The 20,953-nt window shown below is 35.9% G+C and overlaps 1 protein-coding gene across 1 annotated transcript in view; it reads left to right on the top strand.

Moving 5' to 3' along the window:
- CEP112 (centrosomal protein 112) overlaps nucleotides 1-20,953 on the top strand; it is a 167,190-nt gene that overhangs the window by 7,885 nt on the left and 138,352 nt on the right. The window contains exons 5-8 of the mRNA XM_086624318.1: nucleotides 739-835; nucleotides 3,284-3,358; nucleotides 12,443-12,490; nucleotides 12,631-12,708. Coding sequence (XP_086480444.1) covers nucleotides 739-835; nucleotides 3,284-3,358; nucleotides 12,443-12,490; nucleotides 12,631-12,708 — 298 coding nt within the window. The remainder of the gene's footprint in view (nucleotides 1-738; nucleotides 836-3,283; nucleotides 3,359-12,442; nucleotides 12,491-12,630; nucleotides 12,709-20,953) is intronic.

Genomic DNA, 20,953 nt, shown 5'->3' with positions numbered 1-20,953 from the left:
GCCTTTCTTTACCATCCCCTGATGTACACCACTTTGGTCCATGAAACAGAGCTGAAATGAAATGCAACTAATAGTGTTTATGATTTATTTCTTTGACATGTTACTCTCCACTCTGGCCTTTCAGTTCATTGCTTTTCTGCTGAGCTGTATGTGTAGTTCTTGCCCTTGTCTTCAGGTTTGTGTATTATATGAAGATACATCTTGATCTAACTTCATATTTTTTTTGGTCTTCTGAAAGTTTTCTCCCCTATGGTGTGGCCAACCATCACTTTCATTCCTTTCTCGTCTCTGATTTGCTGGACTTTGTCTTATACTGTCTCCAACGTTGTGCAATTTTCTTTCAAAAATGTTCTTTTAGAGCAGCAGCCTCCTCAGTTAACTTAGATTTCTTCTAAAATCTGTTGGGAAGTGTTGGATCACGTAGTAACTGAGAAATGCAAAGAACACCTTTTAATGTACTGTGACGTACACGGTATTTCTGATGGTTTTGTTGGAGTAGGGTTTTTTGGCTGTTTTTTGTTTTTTTAATGGAATGCTTAAGGCTTTTGTTTGCCTTTAATGTGCCTTTAATAAGAAATTTTTCTTTTTTTATTCTACGATTTTTGATCTTTACATCTTTACAATTATTTTCTCTTGTATATTTTAAAAGATTTTATTTTAAGATTAAGGTCCTTTGCGTACCACAAGTTGTTGAAAATGAGTTCTTCTCTTTCTGCTTACTCTTTTTGTTGATAACAGGGAAAGATTCAAGTACAATGAGAAGCCAGCATTAAGATCACATTCTACGAGTCCTCCTCACCGGACAGATGAAGATAACCTAGCCACACCACTGTCTGTAAGATGCTTCTCCTTTTTTGTCATAAAACTTGCTCTAGTTTCAATGAATTGTTTTTGTATACCCCTGTAAAGCTGTTATTTCTAATTGCATGAGTCATTGTCCCTGTGTACAAGTGCAGACTTTGGGGAAGGAGTGATAGGAAGGATTAAAGCTCATCAAAATCTGCCCTCTGCAAGTGCAGGGGAAAACAATTTCTTTTAGGATGCTCTCGATTCATCCTAATGGTTGACCTCTGTTTAGTGTAGCGCGTTCAATGTCTGCTGCATTGTTTTCCCTAGGCCTGGCAAACTGACTGTATTGATGTCATCTTGTATTTTGCAGTAATAGATTAAAGAAAGCTGCATAGATGTCTTCAGCTCTATTTAATGATGGCTGAACTCTGAAAGAGTGAATTTTGGACAGTTTGTTTTATCAAACTTTTCACAACTAGTGTTATGGCTGACGGGAGGACACTGAACAGACTTCATGTCAAACCCTTTTAGTCCAAAATAGTTAATGATGTTGTATGTGTAATTGCAAGGATTTAAATTGAAAATTACTCCTGACAAATATATGTTCTCAACAGGTATGGTGTTTTCCTTCGTGAATGGGCTTGGTAACCTTTTAGTGTCCAGTCCTTGTTACTGGAGAAGTCTGTCTCCTGTGGTTCCTTCACCATAGCCTGTGCATCTGTAATAGTTCTCATTCCTCTGGGAAACACTGAATTTGCTGTTACGTATGGTGTAAGTCTGCCCACACTTATTTTTCGATTGTATCAGAGGAACAGGTTAGACAGATTGCAGCTGAGAGTGGGCTGTTGACACCTGAGCAATTCGTACAAACTGTTCTTGCTCTTTTTTACTGGGCACAGTAACGAACTTATGAGGGCATGAAGCGCAAGTGGGATCAACTGGAAGCTTGCTTCTGGGGCCTATTTTTCTGAGGAAATTTGTGCTCTGCTATGCATTTGGAGTAGAGGACTAGCAAGGGGGTGCATTGTCATGGCAGGCTACAAATGGTCTGTGGAGGAAAGCTGAATGTCCCTGTTCTAGGCTCTGGTTGGTGTGAATGTACTTTTAATGTGTGTGTTGATTGTATATGTACAAATGTCATTTAAAAAAAATACCATAACTAAAAATAAAAAATAAAACCAGATGCTGGAATTACTAAATTTCTTGTTTTTGGTTTCCTATTTGTTTTTACTTGACTTAAAGAAATATTTCTTATGGAACAGTTATTATAAAGAAAAGGATTTCCTTCAGTTGAAATCTGGATTTGGGGCTTTAAAGTGTTTTTTGGTGTTTTTTTGGTGTTTGTTCTGTTTTGTGGTGTGGTTTTGTGTTGTGTTTTTTTTTGTTCCTGGCTTTGCTACAGGCTTCCAGGGCAATGTTAGGCAAATCAGTGCACTTCATTGTTCTTCAGCTCCATATACTGGATTCTGCTGTGATTACAGCTTTAAAAGGACCTTTAAGTGAAATATTCCTCTCTTGCTTTGCCAAACAGTTTGATGAACATTTGGCTGATGGGAACAAATAGTATCTTGTTCTGTTGTCAGTGACGCACAGATGTTCTGGGATAATTCAGGCCCAGGTAGAGGAACAGGGAGCCTTAAGAAACGTGAAGAACTGCCTCAACCCAAGTGTTGATTAACTGCAGTCAAAGCTTCATTCACTGGATGCTCATAATGAATGAGCAGATTTTTAAAAAAGGTGCTTGCATGCCAATACGCAAACCTCTTGCTAGCAAAATGAGACAAAAGTGCTATCAGTTTTCTAGATAGCATTGTATCTCACTTAAGGCAAACCTTCTGTACCAGCTTCCTTGTTTGGTGTGTTAAATACAATCAGTAGTTGCTGTTGTCCTACAGGAAAAACTTTCTTCTGAAAGACCTTGAGCAGCAATACCTACAGTCCTTGCTGAATGTTGGAAATTGTTTCTCCAGAGAGGACCCCGAGCCTTGAGCTGGGCAGCAGCTACTCTGTCCTCTGCTTTTCCAGCTTGGCCCACTACAACTATCCCCAACTTGCTGTGGTTACCTTTTTTTTTAATTTATTTTTTTTTTTTTTTTTTTCATTTGGAGGCTGATCAGGTGATCTCTGAATTCTGGATTAGCCCAACAAAAGGTGCTGTGTAGATGGCTCACCTCCAGGATAAATACCTTGCCTGAAGAATGGAGTATTTTGATTTTTGTTTAGTAAACTCAGCCTTTGTAAAGGAGGCCATTGCTTTGGAAATAAGTAAGATAAAGAACATTAAAGTGAGGAGGCAGGCTAATTTGTCCTCTGAATTCCTTTCTTTGCACGGTATCCTACTGGTAACTGAGCTATTAAGATTAATGCTGTCAGAGGTATCCTGACATTATTAGGAAGTGCAGTGTAGGCATGGCCAAGTCTAATGAGAAGCTTTTTTTTAGACTATGTATCTGCCAGCTCTTCTGATATTTTGTTTGACTTTTTTATGTTCCAGGACCATCGTCATAAAAAAACCATTTCTTTGGATGGCAGTGACCTCGAAGCACGTCTCAGTAGTTGGAATCTTGGGGTAAAATAAACAGAATGCATTACTTATTTATTGACTTGAGATGAAAACTCCTTAGTAACGTAGTCTGCCTTTCTGAATTTAGCCAACAAAACTTTATGAAGGAATCAGTCTTTTAGAAAGGAAATGGTAAAGCTTGGAAAGGTTAATTATGAATACATGTCATCTTGAGAAGAAAACATTAAAAACACCTCATTTTTAAGCAATGATAATCTTATTTTAGTGAATATAGTTACTGATAAATCAAGCAAAATAATACCTGCTGGTCAAAACCAAGTATGTTACTCGGATAGAAATTGAGACTGTTTCTTAATAACTTGATAACATTATTTTGAATTTATGCTCGTAATAAATGAAAAAAAATTTAGCCTACTGTATTTTTTTTAAGGAACACAGAGTTTGCAAGCCATTAAGACAACTCAACTTTTTTTTTTTCCACAGTTTGCCTCCTTTTGAAAGTGTTCAAGAGGCTTTTCAGTGTGTTTAACCTCTTTCCTTCCCTTTTAATAATCAGAATCTTTAGACCAGCTCTTTGGCTCTTCCTCATGGAAAGAATAGTGTGTCTTTACAAATTTGCTTTGCTGAGGAAAGAATCTACCTTTCTGGAAGCTTCTGCAGTACTCTGGCCTATGTTCTTGTGTAGCCTTGACTTTAGAAGGTGTTTGTGAATCTGACACTTTTGCTGCAATGCTGAGATTTGTCCTGACTTTGATATATCAAACCTAAAGTATCTGAAAGAGAATCTACTGTGGGGATGGAATAAGGAGGAGTTCTTCCTTGGACAGCTCGACAACTTCAGAGGTAGTATTTATTGGATCTCAGGAAAACTGTAGAAGATATCTCCCCAAAGCTTTCCATGTTTACAGCTAGGATGACTTTAATCTATATTAAGAATATTTTTTTATAGACTCTAAACCACTTTTGCAAACACTTCTGTAAAACTGAATCTATTTTCAAGCTATCATCTTTTCTTAGGATTTGAACACATTCTCTGTATTTTTGGGCTGGTGTAAATATAGTGAGGGAGTAAATATATTTTTATAAAGAGAGGTGAAAAAATTACTAGCCAAGATTGATATGAATCTGTGTTAATGTTTCTTGATGTTTACTTGTCGAATTTAATAACGTGGGGCTTGATCTATGTGTTGTTCCTGAGCAGTTAATCAAATGTTTTGGTCCTAGACATATTAGATGAATTTAAATTTTATTTTAAGGCTACTGTTATAATAAGACTTTATTCCCTTGGTTCTGTTTTCCGTGGTATTAGTCCATGATAATTCTAAGGTCCTAATGAGGTTCCTTTTCTCTGTAGCTCTATTCCACTGTATTTCTTCTTTTATGTTGTCTTTTTTTAACCCTTTCTCCTGTACCACCAAATCTTTAACCTATTTGATTAGGATTGATATTCTCATAAGCTTTTAATTTTTTTAAAATAACTTTTATTTTAATAGAGGGGTGTTTGTTTTTTTTTTTCTTTCGCGTTTTCTGCTTATTCTCACAGGTTGGAAGCTCACTGGGAGAGGGCAGCTGAAGTTAGGAGGGATGAGAGCTAGTTTCTAATGAACTACTTCAGCTGTGTTTTTTTTTAAAAATAGTCATGTATTTTCATGTTGTCAATTTAATCATAATCAGTTACCAAATAATCCTTATTCTTCCTACACTGTTGTCAGCCCAGAGGGATATAGCAGCATTTAAAAATCTTGGCTATTACGCTCCATGTGCATTGATGGTGAAATTCTCTTCAGTAAAAACATAAATTACAAGAGAGAATGTTAACTTTTTTGTGTCCTCCTTGGTGTTTCTCGCTGTTTTGGTGCCTGTTAGCATTCTAAATGCAAATTGCTTTCTTGCTCTACTTTGGAGAGAGAGAGAAGTCCTGACCTTGAGACAATCCAGGAGCTGCCTGACTGCTTTCCTCAAACTGAAAGTGGAGATTAGTGAAAATATTAGTCTGAGTGTATGGTATTGCTCCTTGGAGCTCCTTGTCTTTTACACAGTAATACAAGAACAATTTCCAGACTTAGACAAATATATTTTTTTAAGAATTGTTGGTTTATGAAGTGGGAAGAGTGGATCTCCAGAGAGCTTTCCAATACAGTCAACTCCAGTTTGTGAAAGTGCTGTGCAGGTGTCTGAAACAAATGTGCAAGCACTCACTTGCAGATTTTGGGTATTTGGGCTGTATAAATACCTGGATTATGTGAACAGATAGTTGTGATACCTTGAGCTTTTAAAGCTGCTAAAGCAGCAGGGGGAAACTTGCTCATGGCCATTTTACAAATTGTTCCAATTGATGCTGACAAGGAATCTCTTTATATCCAGCATTTTTATATCAGTGTTGATCTGCCTGCTTGCTTATCTCTTTATTTGTTTTTTATTTCTTTTTCTAATTGAAATTCCAGTTTGCAATCATGTTGTGTTGATAATGGATGGTTATTAAACTGTAATGATCCTCCACTGATATGGGAGCTCACTTGGATAACAAATTGGCTACTGTGACACATAAATCATTTTTTTTTGAGTTTCCTCTCCAGGGATGGTAATTAAACAAGTATCTAGTGAGAAACTTTGCCTGATAAGACTTGTTGGGAGTTACCTGACAAAGAGGATTTGAGGTTGTAGAAGAGAGGTCTGTAAGTGGTTGCTGTCGAACTGTGTCTCCCTGCTAGGAATCACAACCTCCAGTGGGTTCTTAAAGGGTCAGGAAGTTTTAAATGGAGTTTCATACTTAAAAAAGAATATGTAATTATTAAAAATGAAAAAAGTGCTTACTAAATGCTGACAGCATTTCAGAATCTGTAAGGTTTGAGTGTAAGATGTGCCTGCTGTTATTTGTAAGCATTTACATTGCCATAGGAGCATCCACCTGTCTTTTAATTGCTAACCACATTTGCAGACTGTTTGAGAGACTTAATTTACAAGCGATCCCACCTCAGATACAGAGACCCTTGACCCAAAACAATACTTCAGCAGTGGAGGAAAGTTAGGAAAGGAAATACAGAATGGCTTTGGCTTTGAGCTGCCTAGTAGAAAGAACATTTGTTTTTAAAAAGCTTTTCAAATGTTTTCAAAATTTCCTTTTTTTATTTTTTTTTTTTTTTCCACTTGTGTGTCAAGGAATAACTGGTGAATCAAAGTTGCTAGTCTGGCAAAGAACATGTGCTTCTGTACGTTTTCCTTGCAATGATGGGGACAGGGCTGATTCTAGGAATTTTGGACAAGTCCTTATACAAGGATTTTTCTCAGTGAGAATCTTTGACATTTTAGGAAGCTTTTCTAATTTCAAGCAGGTATATATGGAGAATATGGTTTTATTCAAGAATCTGCAAATATCTAGATAGGTGCTCCACATAAAGGTGAGAAAAGCTTAACTTCTTCCAGCTGTGAGTTGCTGCTAAGCCTTCAATGTTCCAGGATAGGCTTGTGTGGATTATGATGACCAGTTATGAACTGTTAATTTATTTTTATCATTATCTTTTGGGCATCTGCTTCTTTAATACATTCTAAATTTCCTCCTCTACAAAGGTCAGGTATTTCTAAGGTCACATATTGAATATGTTTTCACTTTTTATGGTATGCTTACATCAGTGGCTGAGATTATTTTTTTTATTAATATTGTGAAAAGTTTTGGGAAATAATTTTATGATTTCTCTTCTAAGCAGAGAGGTCAAAGCTTAATAGGCTGTAATATGGAGGCTTCAGATATTTTTAGTAGTAGTAATAACATTTTCTACACGAGAAGTAAGACTGTTGCATTACTTTGCTGCTACTGTTGCTTCTCATGAGTAATAAAAGAATTTTTCCATTTGCCTTGCAGCATTCCTGATTATCTCTGTCAAACATTTTATTGTTCAAGTTTTTTAGATTCTAGTCATGGGTAAATGTTTAAAAAAAAAGAGTTGAGTTTTGATTGTGATAAATCTACCTTTCATATATGGAATACTAATATAAGCTAATTATAAATACATTATAAACCCATAATTTTTTGTTAGCCTTTCTAAAGTAATGTGGGGACTCTCCTTTATTAAGTGTTCATGCCTTGAAGCTTCATTTACAATGTAGAAAAGAAGAAATCCTTTTGTATTGCTATTTGAAGGGAAAAGTTTCAGAGCCAGGAGTTTAGACAAGTGCAAGTACTCTTTGGTAATGGTACTTTGGACTTTCTTTGTTATTCTTCAGCTGTCTTAGAATCTAATAAAAATCCCTCAGCTATCTTATTTTATTAACAGCTGTCAATAAACTTCTACATGTTGTTGGAAATTTAGTACACTTCATAAATGGGAGAGCCTCACCTTCTGTTTAGTTATGTCTCAAAAATAATTAAATATTGTGAAATATATCTAGTGTCAGGAAAAGAAGCTTACTGGATAATAGAATTAAACTCGCATATTTTTTTCTTTTCTTCTTTTCCACTTGCAGTTGTTAAGCTTTTTTAGATTGTAGACAAACATAATTTTTGAATAGAAAATTTAAGTTATATGAAGGAAAAACAATGAATTGAACTCCTGCATGTTCTTACTTGATCTATCCCTCTTTCTATTCTTTTGTGATGATTCTGATTCAGTTTCTCTTGTCACTGAATTGTAGCCAATTTTAGGTGTGACAAAGCAACTCTTTTAAACATCCCAGGAAATTCAGGACTTCATTTTAGGTCAAAAGCATACAAAGAGATTGTACCGTGGGGAAACAGCAAAGAGGTTTTTAATCAGGGAGAACATAATTTTTCATCCTTGGAATTCAGCTGGGACAAGAGTTAACTCTTTGGCTTTTCCCAGAAGTGTTGTGGGATCTTCAGTATGAAGAACCTGAACACTCAGGTCTTGCCCAGAAGAATTTGTCGTGCGATATGTTACTGCCTAATAAAAATTTGAGAGGACTTGGACCAAATAAATTCTGCGGTCAGTGACTTGCATTTCGTTCTCCTTTCTTGGAGAAATTATATTTAACACAGGGTTAAAACAGATGCAAGCATAGAGAATTCTTGGGTGGCTACAGCAGCAGTGTGTGTTATGCCTGTTTTGTGTACTTGGCTCACATCTGCATGTGTCTTTCCAGTCTAGTTAAGCTCAACCATTTCTGTACAAACCATTTGATTATCTTTTGTTTGGTTTCTTAGTCTGTCTGCTTACTATAAACATACCTACTGTATATGTTGTGGTGTTGGAGGGCAGCAACACTGTAAAAACTTTCCCACAGTGAACTCCAAGTGGTGTTGTGACTTCAAAAAACAAATTCAACTTCCATGCTGACAAACAATCTTCATGTGCTTTAATGTCCTTCCACTAAGACTGCAGAAGCAGCATTAAAGTGAACTTCCCTGCGAATTATGATGTTAGATAAGAATGTCCTTACTCAAATTTCCTGAAGCTACTCAGCAGTTATTTCTGTAGGGAACATGCTGGCTGGCTGGGTTTGCTGGATTAAAGTAAGAACTTAGGGCAAGGTTCAGTTTAGTTGTTTACCGTTTCAAAATCCTAAGTGTTCTTAACTCTTTCATGTGTGTTTTTTTCCATCCTTGTTTTGAAAACAATCACAGTTTGTCTTTGAAGAAGCTTAAGGGGGAATTTGCAACAAGGCTACTGATCCAAATGTGGTGTTTTTTTTTTCCTGAGCCTATATATACAACATACCTTCTGACTGTGTTGCTGAACTGTAATAAGCTACAGTTCTGCATTGTTGAAGATCAGTCTACTTTGATAAACATCTTCCAAAGAACAAAATGTGACTTTGGAGGGGGTAGAATGAAAGCACAACATTGACGTTGTCATCGTTGTGGTATTTACTGTGTCAAAAGAGCAGAAGCTTTGGTATAAGTTTCTGAACTATGACAGATCCCGAGCCTGTACGCTGTTTTCAGGGCAAGGGCTGGAAAATTGTTAATGTGCTGGAGATGAGCCTTGTGGAAGTACTTAGTGCTCAAAGTTATGCTTTTTCTGCACTGTTCTGCTTTTGGGGGAAACCAGTTCAGCTCTGGTTACTTCTCCTATCAGTGCTTCACTCATGGCTTGCCTTGGTAGCTTTAAAATTGCATACTATAGAAATGTTCATGTGCTCTTTATAGAAATAGAAAATGCTAAAATTTATGGCTAATTTACCTCAAATTCAGTTTTGGAATCTGTGTCTTTATGCAGATTTCTGCCATACATTTTTCAATTGAAAAGAAAATTTTTATAAAGTAGATGATTTCTGTTAAGTAATGGGGATCTCTTAAAGGGGACCTGATCATCCAAAGCTCTCCCAAGTCTGGTTTATGTCTCAAGTACTAGAAGGTGGCTGTGCCAGTCCTCACAAATTGAAACATGATTTGTTGCCTGTTTGACTGCCTAATAGAACAGGAGAATCCAAAATCTTTTCTACAAAGAAATTCAAAATGCCATTTTTGTGAAGAAGTGATATTTACAAATTAGAGTTCAATTCCAGTTCAAATAAAGATGTCTTTCATGTTGACATTTATTTGGTTCATGCTCTTAAAAAAGCATGTGATTTACTGTTCTTCTCATGGCAGCCCTTCAGTTTCATACATATGTATTTTGGTTTGTCTTTGACCTTTTGCTTATTATTTTTAAATTTGCATGTTTCTCATAAATACAAGCTTTTTTTCTTTTTTGGGCATTCTTTATTGTGATATTCCCTCTTTAATGTGGTGTAGTTTTGAGAACAAGAAGTTTTGCAGAAGGCCAGCATGAAAAGAATGAATGTGGAGACATTAAATGTTTACAGATCAGTTTAAGTGGATATAATCCACAACAAGTAACAAAGTGGGAACATTTAACTTCAAAGCACATATGGCTCCTGTTACAAAATCAAAAAATGCAAGACTTAGGCCATACGCAGTATTAGAGACACATTTTCCTTCTTTCTCACAAACAAGTAGGATATACCTTAGCTTTTTAGATCGGTTTTGAAATGAAGACTGTAAACAGTGTAATTTCATGGTCAGATAAAGTATTTGAATTAACTGTAAATAGTCACAATAATTTTTAGCTTTAAAAAAGCAAAAGTAAAGTGATTGTATTCATTTTGCATAGGAGAGCGCACTTTTGGGGAATAATTAAGCCTTTGAAATTTGGTTGTGCAGCCTTAGCCTTCTGAAAATTCCACCAGCTGTCGGTGAAGGCTTTCAATGCTGCCTGCTGCTCAGTTTTCTAGGGAGCCACATCAGGGGTCTACCTTGAACTTTTGGCAAACCACCTTCAGTCCTCAGTATGTGTATAGGCGATGATTAGGTGTGTGGGGCAGATGGGCATGTAGGTGAAATGAGCTAGGAGGAAGAGTATAATGCTAGTAAAATTAGAGCGTTTTAGATGGAAAATACTATTGCAGCTACAAACGCGTAGGACAAAGAAAATCCTCCTGAATTTTCCTGATGTAGAATTTCTGTACTGTTTATTTCCTCCTCTCTTGATTCCCTGCCTTCCCCTCCCTCCCCTCTTTATCTACCTTCTGTGGTTAATGCCCCACGATGTTCTCACTCTTGTATTCCTGTCCTCACCATTCTCCTCTGTATGAAATTCTTAATTTCTTTTTGCGATAGGTGCATATGGTGTTCACTAGTGTCTGTCTGTATTTTTTACATGCCAATCATTGTGATATATTAAAGAAAAAAAGAAAAAGACTCCAAAAAAAATCTCAGAATAAAACAACCCAGGGTGCTTTATATGAAAGAAAGTTTAATGTTTCTGTTTTAGTAAACTCATTGACAATACGGAGAAATACGTTATTTGTTATTTTTATAAACTTTCAGCTAGGGTATTAAAATACTAAATAACACTATTGAGTTTGAATGTATGTGTTAAACCTGCTAATATCTACAACTACTTCTGGGTGAAATCTGATGACTCTTCAACAGCATATAGAAATCCTACATATGTAACATTTTAGGACAGGAAATGAATAATACTGTATCAAATTGAAATTTTAGAGGGATTAACCCACTTTTTCACTGATAAATTCAACAGACAAATTTAATAATACTAGAGAGAAAGCAAGCATTTGATATGTGCCTCACAGATCAATCTAATCTTTTCAGGGGGGGGAAAAAGTCTCAATGTTGTAAGATGTGTATTGCAATCACATTTGTTTTCCAAATCTCACTGCCCCATTTTACAAGATTATACCCTTGAAAGCTTTTCCTGGGTGTTACACGTTCTCTGTGATGGGATGTTTGAGCCTCATCTTCTGAGAAAATTAAAAAGATATAGCTGTCTGATAGAGGAAGTGGGTTGTGAACAATGTTTTGTATTCGATTCTTAAAAATAGTGATTACAAGAGCTGCTTTAATTATACAATGCTCTTAATGAATTATTTCCTTATGTTTTGTCTCTGACTTACATATGTGGATATAGTTTCAATGCAATCAACTGCAATTTTTCGAGAACACTAGATTAAAATAATTGTAATCTGTAAATTTATTCTCGCTTTACACTGATATAAATGAAAGTTTATCCAGTAAAGTTGGAAATCTTTTGTATAAGCAGTGTATTTAGCTGCCAAATTATTTTAAAACGTGCATTGATGGAATTTATACAACCACAAGGTTTTGGGGAAAAAAAGTGCAATTTTTTTCTCTATTTGCATTAGGAGACACTTGAAAGGAGAAACTTGCTGAGTAGGTCATGTCCAACAAAATCTCTTCCGAAGATTTTCTATAACCCTAAAAGATGGCAGCATGGTATTGGACCTTTGCTTTCTGATGAGTGCTTTTCTTAAGGATCATCAAAATGTTCTAAAGAAAAAAGAATTATGCACCAGAAAATTAGCGTGTTACTTCTAGGTTACAGCCATGTATCTAGAGACAGTGCTATGTTGATGATTTGAAGTTTGTAGTTAATAAAATTCTGTAGTGGAAAGCAGTTCTTGAACCTGGTGTGTACATCCAGAGGGTGCTTGAATCTGTTTTCTTGCTGTTCTTTTGGGTGACCAGTTACTGCGTCAAGTGCACCCTCACTCATACAGATTGCCTCTCGAAGTATGCACCCAAAGTTGTCATTGCAACCTCTTTTGGATATTTAGAGATGTTTCTTACTGTTTGTAAGAAAAAATAAGGCACTGCTGACATGATTACTTTTTCTCTAACTTGTTTTTCAGTTAGAAAATCCAAGATATTTGCGGGAAAAACCAATGCCAGTGTCTTTGGTAGGTATTTGTATTCCCTTGATATTTTATAAGGGCAAACAAACATCCTTAATATTTTTCATTTCTGATTAGGATTGATTTTACTTGGAGTTCCTGCTTTGAACTTAAAAAGTTGTTTTGAACTTTCTCTCATTCAATAGATGACACCCAAAATTGACCTAGGAAAAAGCAGCACTTTTCGTGATGAACAGGTGCTATTTCGAATGCATGAAAAAGAGGTAAGATTCTTTTTAGTCTTTTTAGAGAAAGAAAATTACAACCAAATTAGTAAGTTAGAGCATTTTCTTTGAAAATTGGATTTTCACAAAGCAGGTTTTTTATAGCAGAAAATCTCATGTAAGAGATTTTTGCTGAAGTGACAGGGCTTTTCATTAAATACTTAATGTATTTCCCAATTACTTAGGGAATTAAAAAGACTTTCTGAACACATTTACTGTTCCTTTGAAGGAATTTGTAGTGTAGAAGAGTTTGAATTCTAGGAATCCTCCAGACTACCTTTTAGCAGAAGCAATGAAACCCTTAATGTAGTGAGGATTTTTGTTTACTTTCTATACAGCTTCAAAAATCTGCAGATCTAGACCTTATTTCTATTAGGACCTGTGTTATTTCTATATTTGCCTCATCTAGTGCCAATCCTTTCTTAATCATGTGGGGTTTCGTATTATTTGTTTTGAACATTGTTAGTTGGTGAGATTACTGCCAAAGCTTGCCTATCTAATTCTCACATACCGTGTTGTTTTGTTTTGAAAGTGGACAAAAATAAAGTTTTGTGGTCGTTTTTACCTTTTTTGTAGTTTGAGGAAGTTGTATACTTACAATATTTTTGTCATGAGCTACTCAGTTAATTTAAAACATCAGCCATGAGATAAAATTCAAATATACTATGTTTAGCACTTAGATATTTCAGATTCTTCATTCTGTTTGGTTGTTTGTGAGGGTTTTTTTTGGTGTGTTGTTGTTTTGGGTTTTTTTTTTTTGAAAATCAGTGAATCAACAGTCTGGTGGACCAGACTTCAGGAAAGGGAATTAAATGTGTTAGGAAAAAAGATTAAAAAAAAAACCACAACAAAATCCCAACACTCTTCTTTGCCCTTCAAATTTTCTATTTTCAGCCATATGCTCTTGGAAAATCAAGGCATATGTACAGAGTTCCCTAGCTATCCACAGTACTTAGGACTTCATAGGACTCCAAAATTGTATGAGTTGGAGGGAAGGGGCGTCATCTGCCAACCCTGAAATCATCTCTCCTTTGACATGGTATGTTGTAAGGACGCTTATGAGTTAGAACTATTCCAAATTTACTTTCAGGGACAGTTCAGAAGACATCTTTAACTGAGACACAGGGGAGGGCAGATTTGGTTTGCAGATACTTCCATCGTTAATGAAGTAATGGATATGAAAGTCTCCTTTATGTTGATAGCTGGCAGTGTAATTTGATGCGTAAACATGCACCTTGATGTGGCAGTTGCACAACACATGCACCTTTCACTTTCTCTGCTCTAGTCCAATATTGACTGTTCTTTTGTATTGACAATATTCAAACCACCATTGCCTCAGGGTGAGGCAAGGCAAAGTTTCCTAAGATGTGAAAATAGACCAAAAAATAAATAAATTGAAAGCACAATGTTGTCATTTAAATAATATTTTCAAATTAAATAAACAAGAATGTATGCCAAGTAGCTGCATAACATACTCAGCAAATGCTTCCCTAGTTCAGTGGAAAAATCCTCTAAACCACACACTAAAAATCCAGAACTTTTTGCTAATGATACTCGACTGTGGGCTAGTTCAAACTGGAAAGGTTATAGACAGTATTTCACAATCACCATGTGTGTGCTATTAAGTAGAAAACTTAAATGTGTTTTCATCTTATTTTGTTTGTGAAGCTTAATTAGGAATAAAGCCTTTTCATTTCTGCAGTGTAAATGTATTAGCAGAAAAATAGTGCAGTGCAGAAGAGTTTTGGTAAACCTTTAACTATTTTCAACCTCTTTGTAGTAGAACAGGAGAACATAAAATAGGATAACTGTGGTTTTTTGCTTTTAACCTTTGGACCTTTGTTCATAAACCATTCCTGCACCTGTTTTGACTCTAATGCTAAACACATGGCCATTTTCAATGACAACCACATCACAGATTTATGAAAATGTGAGTATCATCAGGCAGTGGTTTTTAGTCATATTTTCCCCAAATACTTCTGACATGGATTAGACCATTTGGGAAACTGTCATTACCAAAAAATCATGGGTTCAAACAAGGAAGATGCAACAAAACAGGAATGTATTGGTTTTCAGCAGTCCAGCAAAACAGAACAGATGGCACGACTGGCTTACCGTGATAAATAGGGAAAAGCGTCCCTTTGAACTTCACCTTCGGTCATCCCGAGTGCCACCCAGCGCTCCATGGAGCAGAGAAGGGGGAAAGAAAAAGCTCTTATATGTGATTTTTGACAAAAACAGAACTTACTGCACCGCTAAGATATGAATTTGGAATTCTTCTGGAATTAAAGCCCCAATTTTGCTATGTTAATAAAATATGTTGTTTTGTTAACCTTTCTCAAACTACTGGTTAAACTGATGTATCCTTTAAAGACGTTCTGGTGTTTCTTTAAAGAAGATCTATTTCTAGAGTTTTATTTTGTTAGTTTTTCTTAGCATTTTTCTCAGTTTCCTTCTGTTTTATTTCTGTAAGCAAATATATTTATTTGTCTAGACTCAGCAAATGAAACCTCAACAAATCTGAGGCAAGAATATTGGAAATGATATTCTCTTTTTATTCTTTTAAATTGACGGTTATAATTAACACCAGGAGTGAATTTTAATTGAACCTTATGCCAAATCTTACACATTTTTTTTAGGCAAACTGGCAAGCTCGATGCTTTGTGCAATAACTGTGTTATGGAGCTTCATCTGTCTGGGTTAGCTGAGAACATCAAGTGTCTCCAGTGTTTTTGTTGACTTTATCACTGTGCTTCTGTTACGTTTCTGTTTGGACTGTTGGAAATCCATTGATAAAGTCTTTGGACATGGGGACACGAGTGCTTTTCCAGCCTCTGGTAAACTAAAGCAGTCTGGCAGAAATGGTTTGTCTTTCCTACAATCAGTGGTTAGGGCAGTGCAACTGGAGGGAGGAGTACCTCTGGGGAGAGCAATGGGTGAACGTTTAAGAGGATAGAGAATATCTGCAGGATAATTTCCACCAATATGTCATGTGGAATGAGGACAGAGGAAGAGAGAGTACATGCCCAGGGAAAAGCAGAGATCAGCTGGGTAGTGGAAGATAACTTGGAGTGTAGAGAATGGGGGAAAAACCCCATCTTTTTCCCCTGAAAATGCATTTTCATGGATTGATGACCAGAAGTAAAATGACAAGGAAGAGAGTTGTGGGTTTTCTTGTGTTCAAGAATTATAAGTTTAAGATACAGCCTTTTTTTTTTTTAAAAAAAAAACTATTTAGAACCTTTATAATAGTTATTTATGGTTTTATCCCTTTTTTTTTTGTGAATGAGCACTCCCATTTGTTGCACAACACAGATTTTATTTATAAAGCTCATCAAGCCATGTCTATAGTTTTACTGCACCAAAAGTGTTTTGGGATCTAGTAATATATTTACATTCAGATAAAATCAACGTGCTGCAGTGATGATGTTCTAGTTAGTCTTGGTCTGGATAAAAGTGTTCTGAATTTAAAGTGTTGAAAGCAGCAGATTTACTGTGCCGCTTGCTTATCTGGCAAGAGATTATAACTTGAAATGGAGAGAGTTGCATAAGGGCTGTGGTATAGATTTTCCCCAAAAGGGACCATACATAGAATGTAGAAGAAAGAATGCAGGGGGGAAAGGAAGCTGTAGAATTTGGGAGAGAGAGTGGATAACACTTGCTAGTGTTATAGAAAAGAGATGGGGTTTTAGGGGTGGCGGGGGAAAGAACGCTTGAAGATGAAAATCTGTGTCCCTGCAGTTAGGGGGAGATGATGATCAGTGAGCATTGTCCTTTTGGTTTTGATTTCCTGCTCTTAACTGCTCTGTTCTATAGCAAAGTATTTAAATAAATGAATTAAACATTCAATGCATGCCAAATTAAAAGCAATAAATAAAACTCATATGGAGACAGTATTCTAATTACAAGAGTTCTTTTAAACTGAGCTTTTACCAATGTAAAATTAACATTATTGTGCTTTTAGCTACATCATTGATTTGGTATTTTTTTCCTCATTGAAAATAGGTATTTTGTTCATATCTTCCAAGAATGGTAACAAAATATATCAATATTGTTCTCTTGTATATTATAATGAAATAAAAGTACGTGCTTATGTGTATCTATGTCTCTAGGTTTTAAATCTACTTGGTAGATGGATCTAGATACATATGTGTATGGTATTGGGAGAGCTGAATACAGCTGGGGGAACCTGCTTAGCCGTGAAATGGGGCTGGTGATGCTGGTTACGCTTTTTAAGCTCAGAGCTATTTACTGATAATGGCAGGAGAGTGTTTTCAATGGACTTTCTGAAAGCGTTTGAGTTGCAAAGGCATCTGTAGGTGGGCCCAAAACGGCAATCTTACAATAACTGAAGCTTCGCGTGTTGGAATTTTTTTTTTCCTAATCCCTCTGTTCTTTGCTTCCACTTCTCTTCCTTCACTGTTCGCCTTCTTTTGTCGTCGTGTTCATTCAGAACTGTCCAAGTCATACTTCTATTCGTAAACGTCTTGCAGTTTTCCAAGGGGTGAAAACTGTTAAGGTTTTTAATTCGGGGGAATATTCTTGTTAAAATGTAAGAATGTGTGCTGAATTCTGTTCACACAAGTGTGGCCTGTAAGAAGGGGCAAGAAAATGCCAAAAGGCAGATGTAACATAATTATTGCTTTCATCTTGATTTCCACTTTTCCGTAACTTTTTTCTCATGACACCTTGGTTCTGAAAATACTGGGTTATTCCCCTTAAAAATATTCCAAGCAGTGTGTATTGTGACTTCGAATATTCTCCGGTTCATTTGAATTTTCTCCTTTTATCCGCAAACCTGATGTCTATTTTGGAGGCAGTGTCTGATTTATATTGAGAATTAAGTTGTAAACTGATTCTCACCGCCGAGTAATCACTCTGAATAGTGATCTGTTAGTCAAGATTGCTGCGTTCTTAAACATGAACTTCTGTGAACATGATTCCTGGCTGATTAATGTCCTGTTCCTAAGAACATGTGCAAGTTGTCCATTGTCTTCCGTGTGAGGAAAACACATCCTGTCTTGCTTTGATAACTCTTCAGAATGTAATGCAATAAACCCCAAACCTCATTTTATTGCTAGACTGGTGTGAGACATACAGTGTATGTCAGGATGAGACATGTTTTCATAAACTGACTTGTGATTTATAATTCCTGATGCTAATTGGTCTGGTCATGGAGATATATCCGTACATGTACAGTTATTTATTTATTTTTTTTGCAATAGTTTGTGAACTATGTCTTTAATTATTGCACATATGTGCTGGAGACATTGAGAAAGATCAAAGAGGTAGGTTAGCAATTCAAACTAGTGTTTTAACCAGTAGAATGTCCAGATGGTTGCCAAGCAGCTGGGAATTAATCTTTTGCTTCATGATTAATCTCTACCTCAAAGTGTGTCTCTCTGTAAAAAAAAAAAAAAAAAAAAAAAAATTATTTTTATTTTTGTTTTGCATGTATAAAGCCTGGATTTTAAGGGAGAAAAGACATTTACTTGAAAAAATAGGTGCTATACACTGTTATTACTACATGTTGCACGTGGGAAATAAAGGTAAGAGTAGAGTTTTAATGACTGTTTTAGGACATCTTGAAATGAGCGCAAAAAGTGAAGTAGCTGCTGAAGTACAACGTATTAAAAAAAGGATTAACACTGAGGAAAAAAGTAACTGTTGACTCGGAGTATACAGACTCATTTACTTCACTGAACTTGGCACTGTGCAGAATTATGTGAAGTTTTCTAGTAGTATCTACTATTTTGTTATAGTCAATTATATAGTTTATTATATTTTACTAAATCCCTTTGAAATCAGTATGATTTCTGCATGTTCATGAGGTTCAACTGGGTTCAATTTTCAGCACTGGCCATTGTAGATAGTTTGTTGCATTTTTGAGCTGTCTTTTAGTAAACGGTGTCTATTAAGTTACTACCATGTGTAAGCTTTCACAATTCCTAATCACATTTTGACCTTTTTTTGGTACTAACTGAGCTCAGAGTCTCCGCTGCAAGTGGCAGACATATTTGTTACATGTGGAAGTGGGACACTTGCCACTCCAAATTACACTGTTAATTAATGTGCTGTGGTGCTAATATGCGTGTTAGGTTTTTTAGCTACAGAAAACATCCTTTAGAGTAAAAATACCATTTCAAGTTATTACAGTTGATGAGATACAAAGCTGAATGGTTTTCCTCTCAATTCCCACCACCCCCAACTGGAAATCTGTGAAAAATACATTGTTCTCTCTTGAAAGAGTCTAATGACATTTACATATGAATAAGAACAATTGTCCATTCAAATATTTTTCTGTATACAGCAAATGTGTATTAATGTTCAGTGTCATTTAAAAAGTCAGACTTTTCTTCATGAGAGAAAGCTGGTATGGTTTGGTTTAGGACAAAGCCTTTCAATTTTAGTGGCTATAAAAATGGGGCAATGTCATATTAATTCTTTGCTTAAGTGAATATCTAGTTTCTCTTCAAAGAGTACTCTGTAAAAATATTATAACTAGAAGTAGCAGTTGTAGTGCTTTTAAAGAGCAAAAGTACAAAGAAGGTTAGTTATGTGGAGAGAAGTATGAATGTTTGTTAGGTCAAATAATATAGTCCAGATCATAAACATGGGCTTTTGTAGAGGGACCTTTGAATCTGGGCAAAATGCCATGTTTATAAAGGGTCCTTCTACAGTCTAATTTCTGACTTGCATGTTTCACTTGTTTGACACCACTTTTCGTTCAGTCTGTCTCTGGTTTGTCCAGACTGTAAGCTCTTTGCAACAGAGACTTTACATTTATTTCACCTTAGGCATTGCATCGGATAAAAATATTGGTGATATTCAATGCAGAATTTGGAGTGGTTAGCATATCTCCTGCTTCAAAGTGTAGTTCTAAATTTTTCTTTTTATTTTTTTGAAAATGTCTGTGTTACACTCAGAGGATGAGCACAAACATCAGGAAAAAAAGCCCAATATTAATGTGAATCCCAGATGGAAAACCTGCATTTATTGTGTGTAATGTTCCACTAGGAAAAATATTATTTATGACTTCCTTTAATTTATAGGATTTGTTCTTAAAGCCTTATAGAGCCTAGGAAATTTCAATCAAGTAAAAGCAGCTAGATGGCAAAACTACACATCACCATCCCTACCCCCTCACCCCAGGACACTTTTGGGAAATATCTGCATCTGAAACAGTGAGAAGTAATGACCCTTCATACTTAAAAGAATCTCCTTTGCATATAAAAATGTCAAAGACTCAAAATAGTCCTTTATTGTATAGGATCCTGTTTATCAAGGGAAGCAAACTGAACCTCAGGGAGATGCAGCAGGTAGTGGAACTCCTCTTGAAATCTTAACCTGTGAAGAAAAGCAAACTTCTCAATGATGTATTTATTTTTTATTTTTCCTCAACAAAACATCTGTCCTTATACCTACCTTACTTGTTTGTGAAGAGTTTTGGTAGGGCTGCAAATCTGTCTGTAGACCTGCATTGCTTTACACTGGCACATCTTAGAACGTCCTGATTTTAGCCTTCCTGGAATTTTATGGTGAACTGCTACATGCGAGGTCATCCATATCACGTCTGTCTTGTGTTTTGTTCAAATTTGGAGACTTTTTCACCTGTTATCATTCAGAAAGGTTTGTTCTGAGTAGTTTAAGTAAACAACAGAGACTTGAGGATTTTATTTAACTCTTCCAGAAAATAACTTTTCCTCTTGCCTGTCTTTTAGACTTTGAGTAAAGATCTCTAAACTCTCCTGTACAACATGCACCTCAAATACTATCTGCACTTGCATGGAAATAAAATCCGTTTGTGCTTTTAAGACCTGTGGTTATATTTGATACTTTGGTCATGATACGCACGTTTTGCCTTGCTGTAGACCCAGAACATCAGTGAATTTTCTATTTTCTCTCTCAATGTACTTTGCCTGGTTTAATTGTGAAGATTTTCCAACTCTTGGCTATCAGGAGAAGGGAATATGATCACCACATTCATCAATGTGTGAAAGATTAGGTGTACTCCTACGTATCTTACACCTTTTTACCCTCCCTGCTTTCTTTTCATACTGTAATGCATTTCTTTCTTCAGTTAAAAGCAGTTCAAGAGTAGATACTGATGTTCAAAATTCTTTGAGCAAATGGGTAGAAGCTGCTCATTAAATATAAGATGCGATATTAAATTATGTATCATGTAACAAGTGTGCTGGTTACACACATCTGAATGCAATGAAGTTGGAAATGAACAGTATTTTTT

This window comes from Tauraco erythrolophus, chromosome 20 (assembly GCF_009769465.1).
Source record: "Tauraco erythrolophus isolate bTauEry1 chromosome 20, bTauEry1.pri, whole genome shotgun sequence".
NCBI classification, from domain to species: Eukaryota; Metazoa; Chordata; class Aves; order Musophagiformes; family Musophagidae; genus Tauraco; species Tauraco erythrolophus.
Note: the sequence above shows the minus strand (reverse complement) of the source record. Positions and strands in the feature narration are given on the sequence as shown.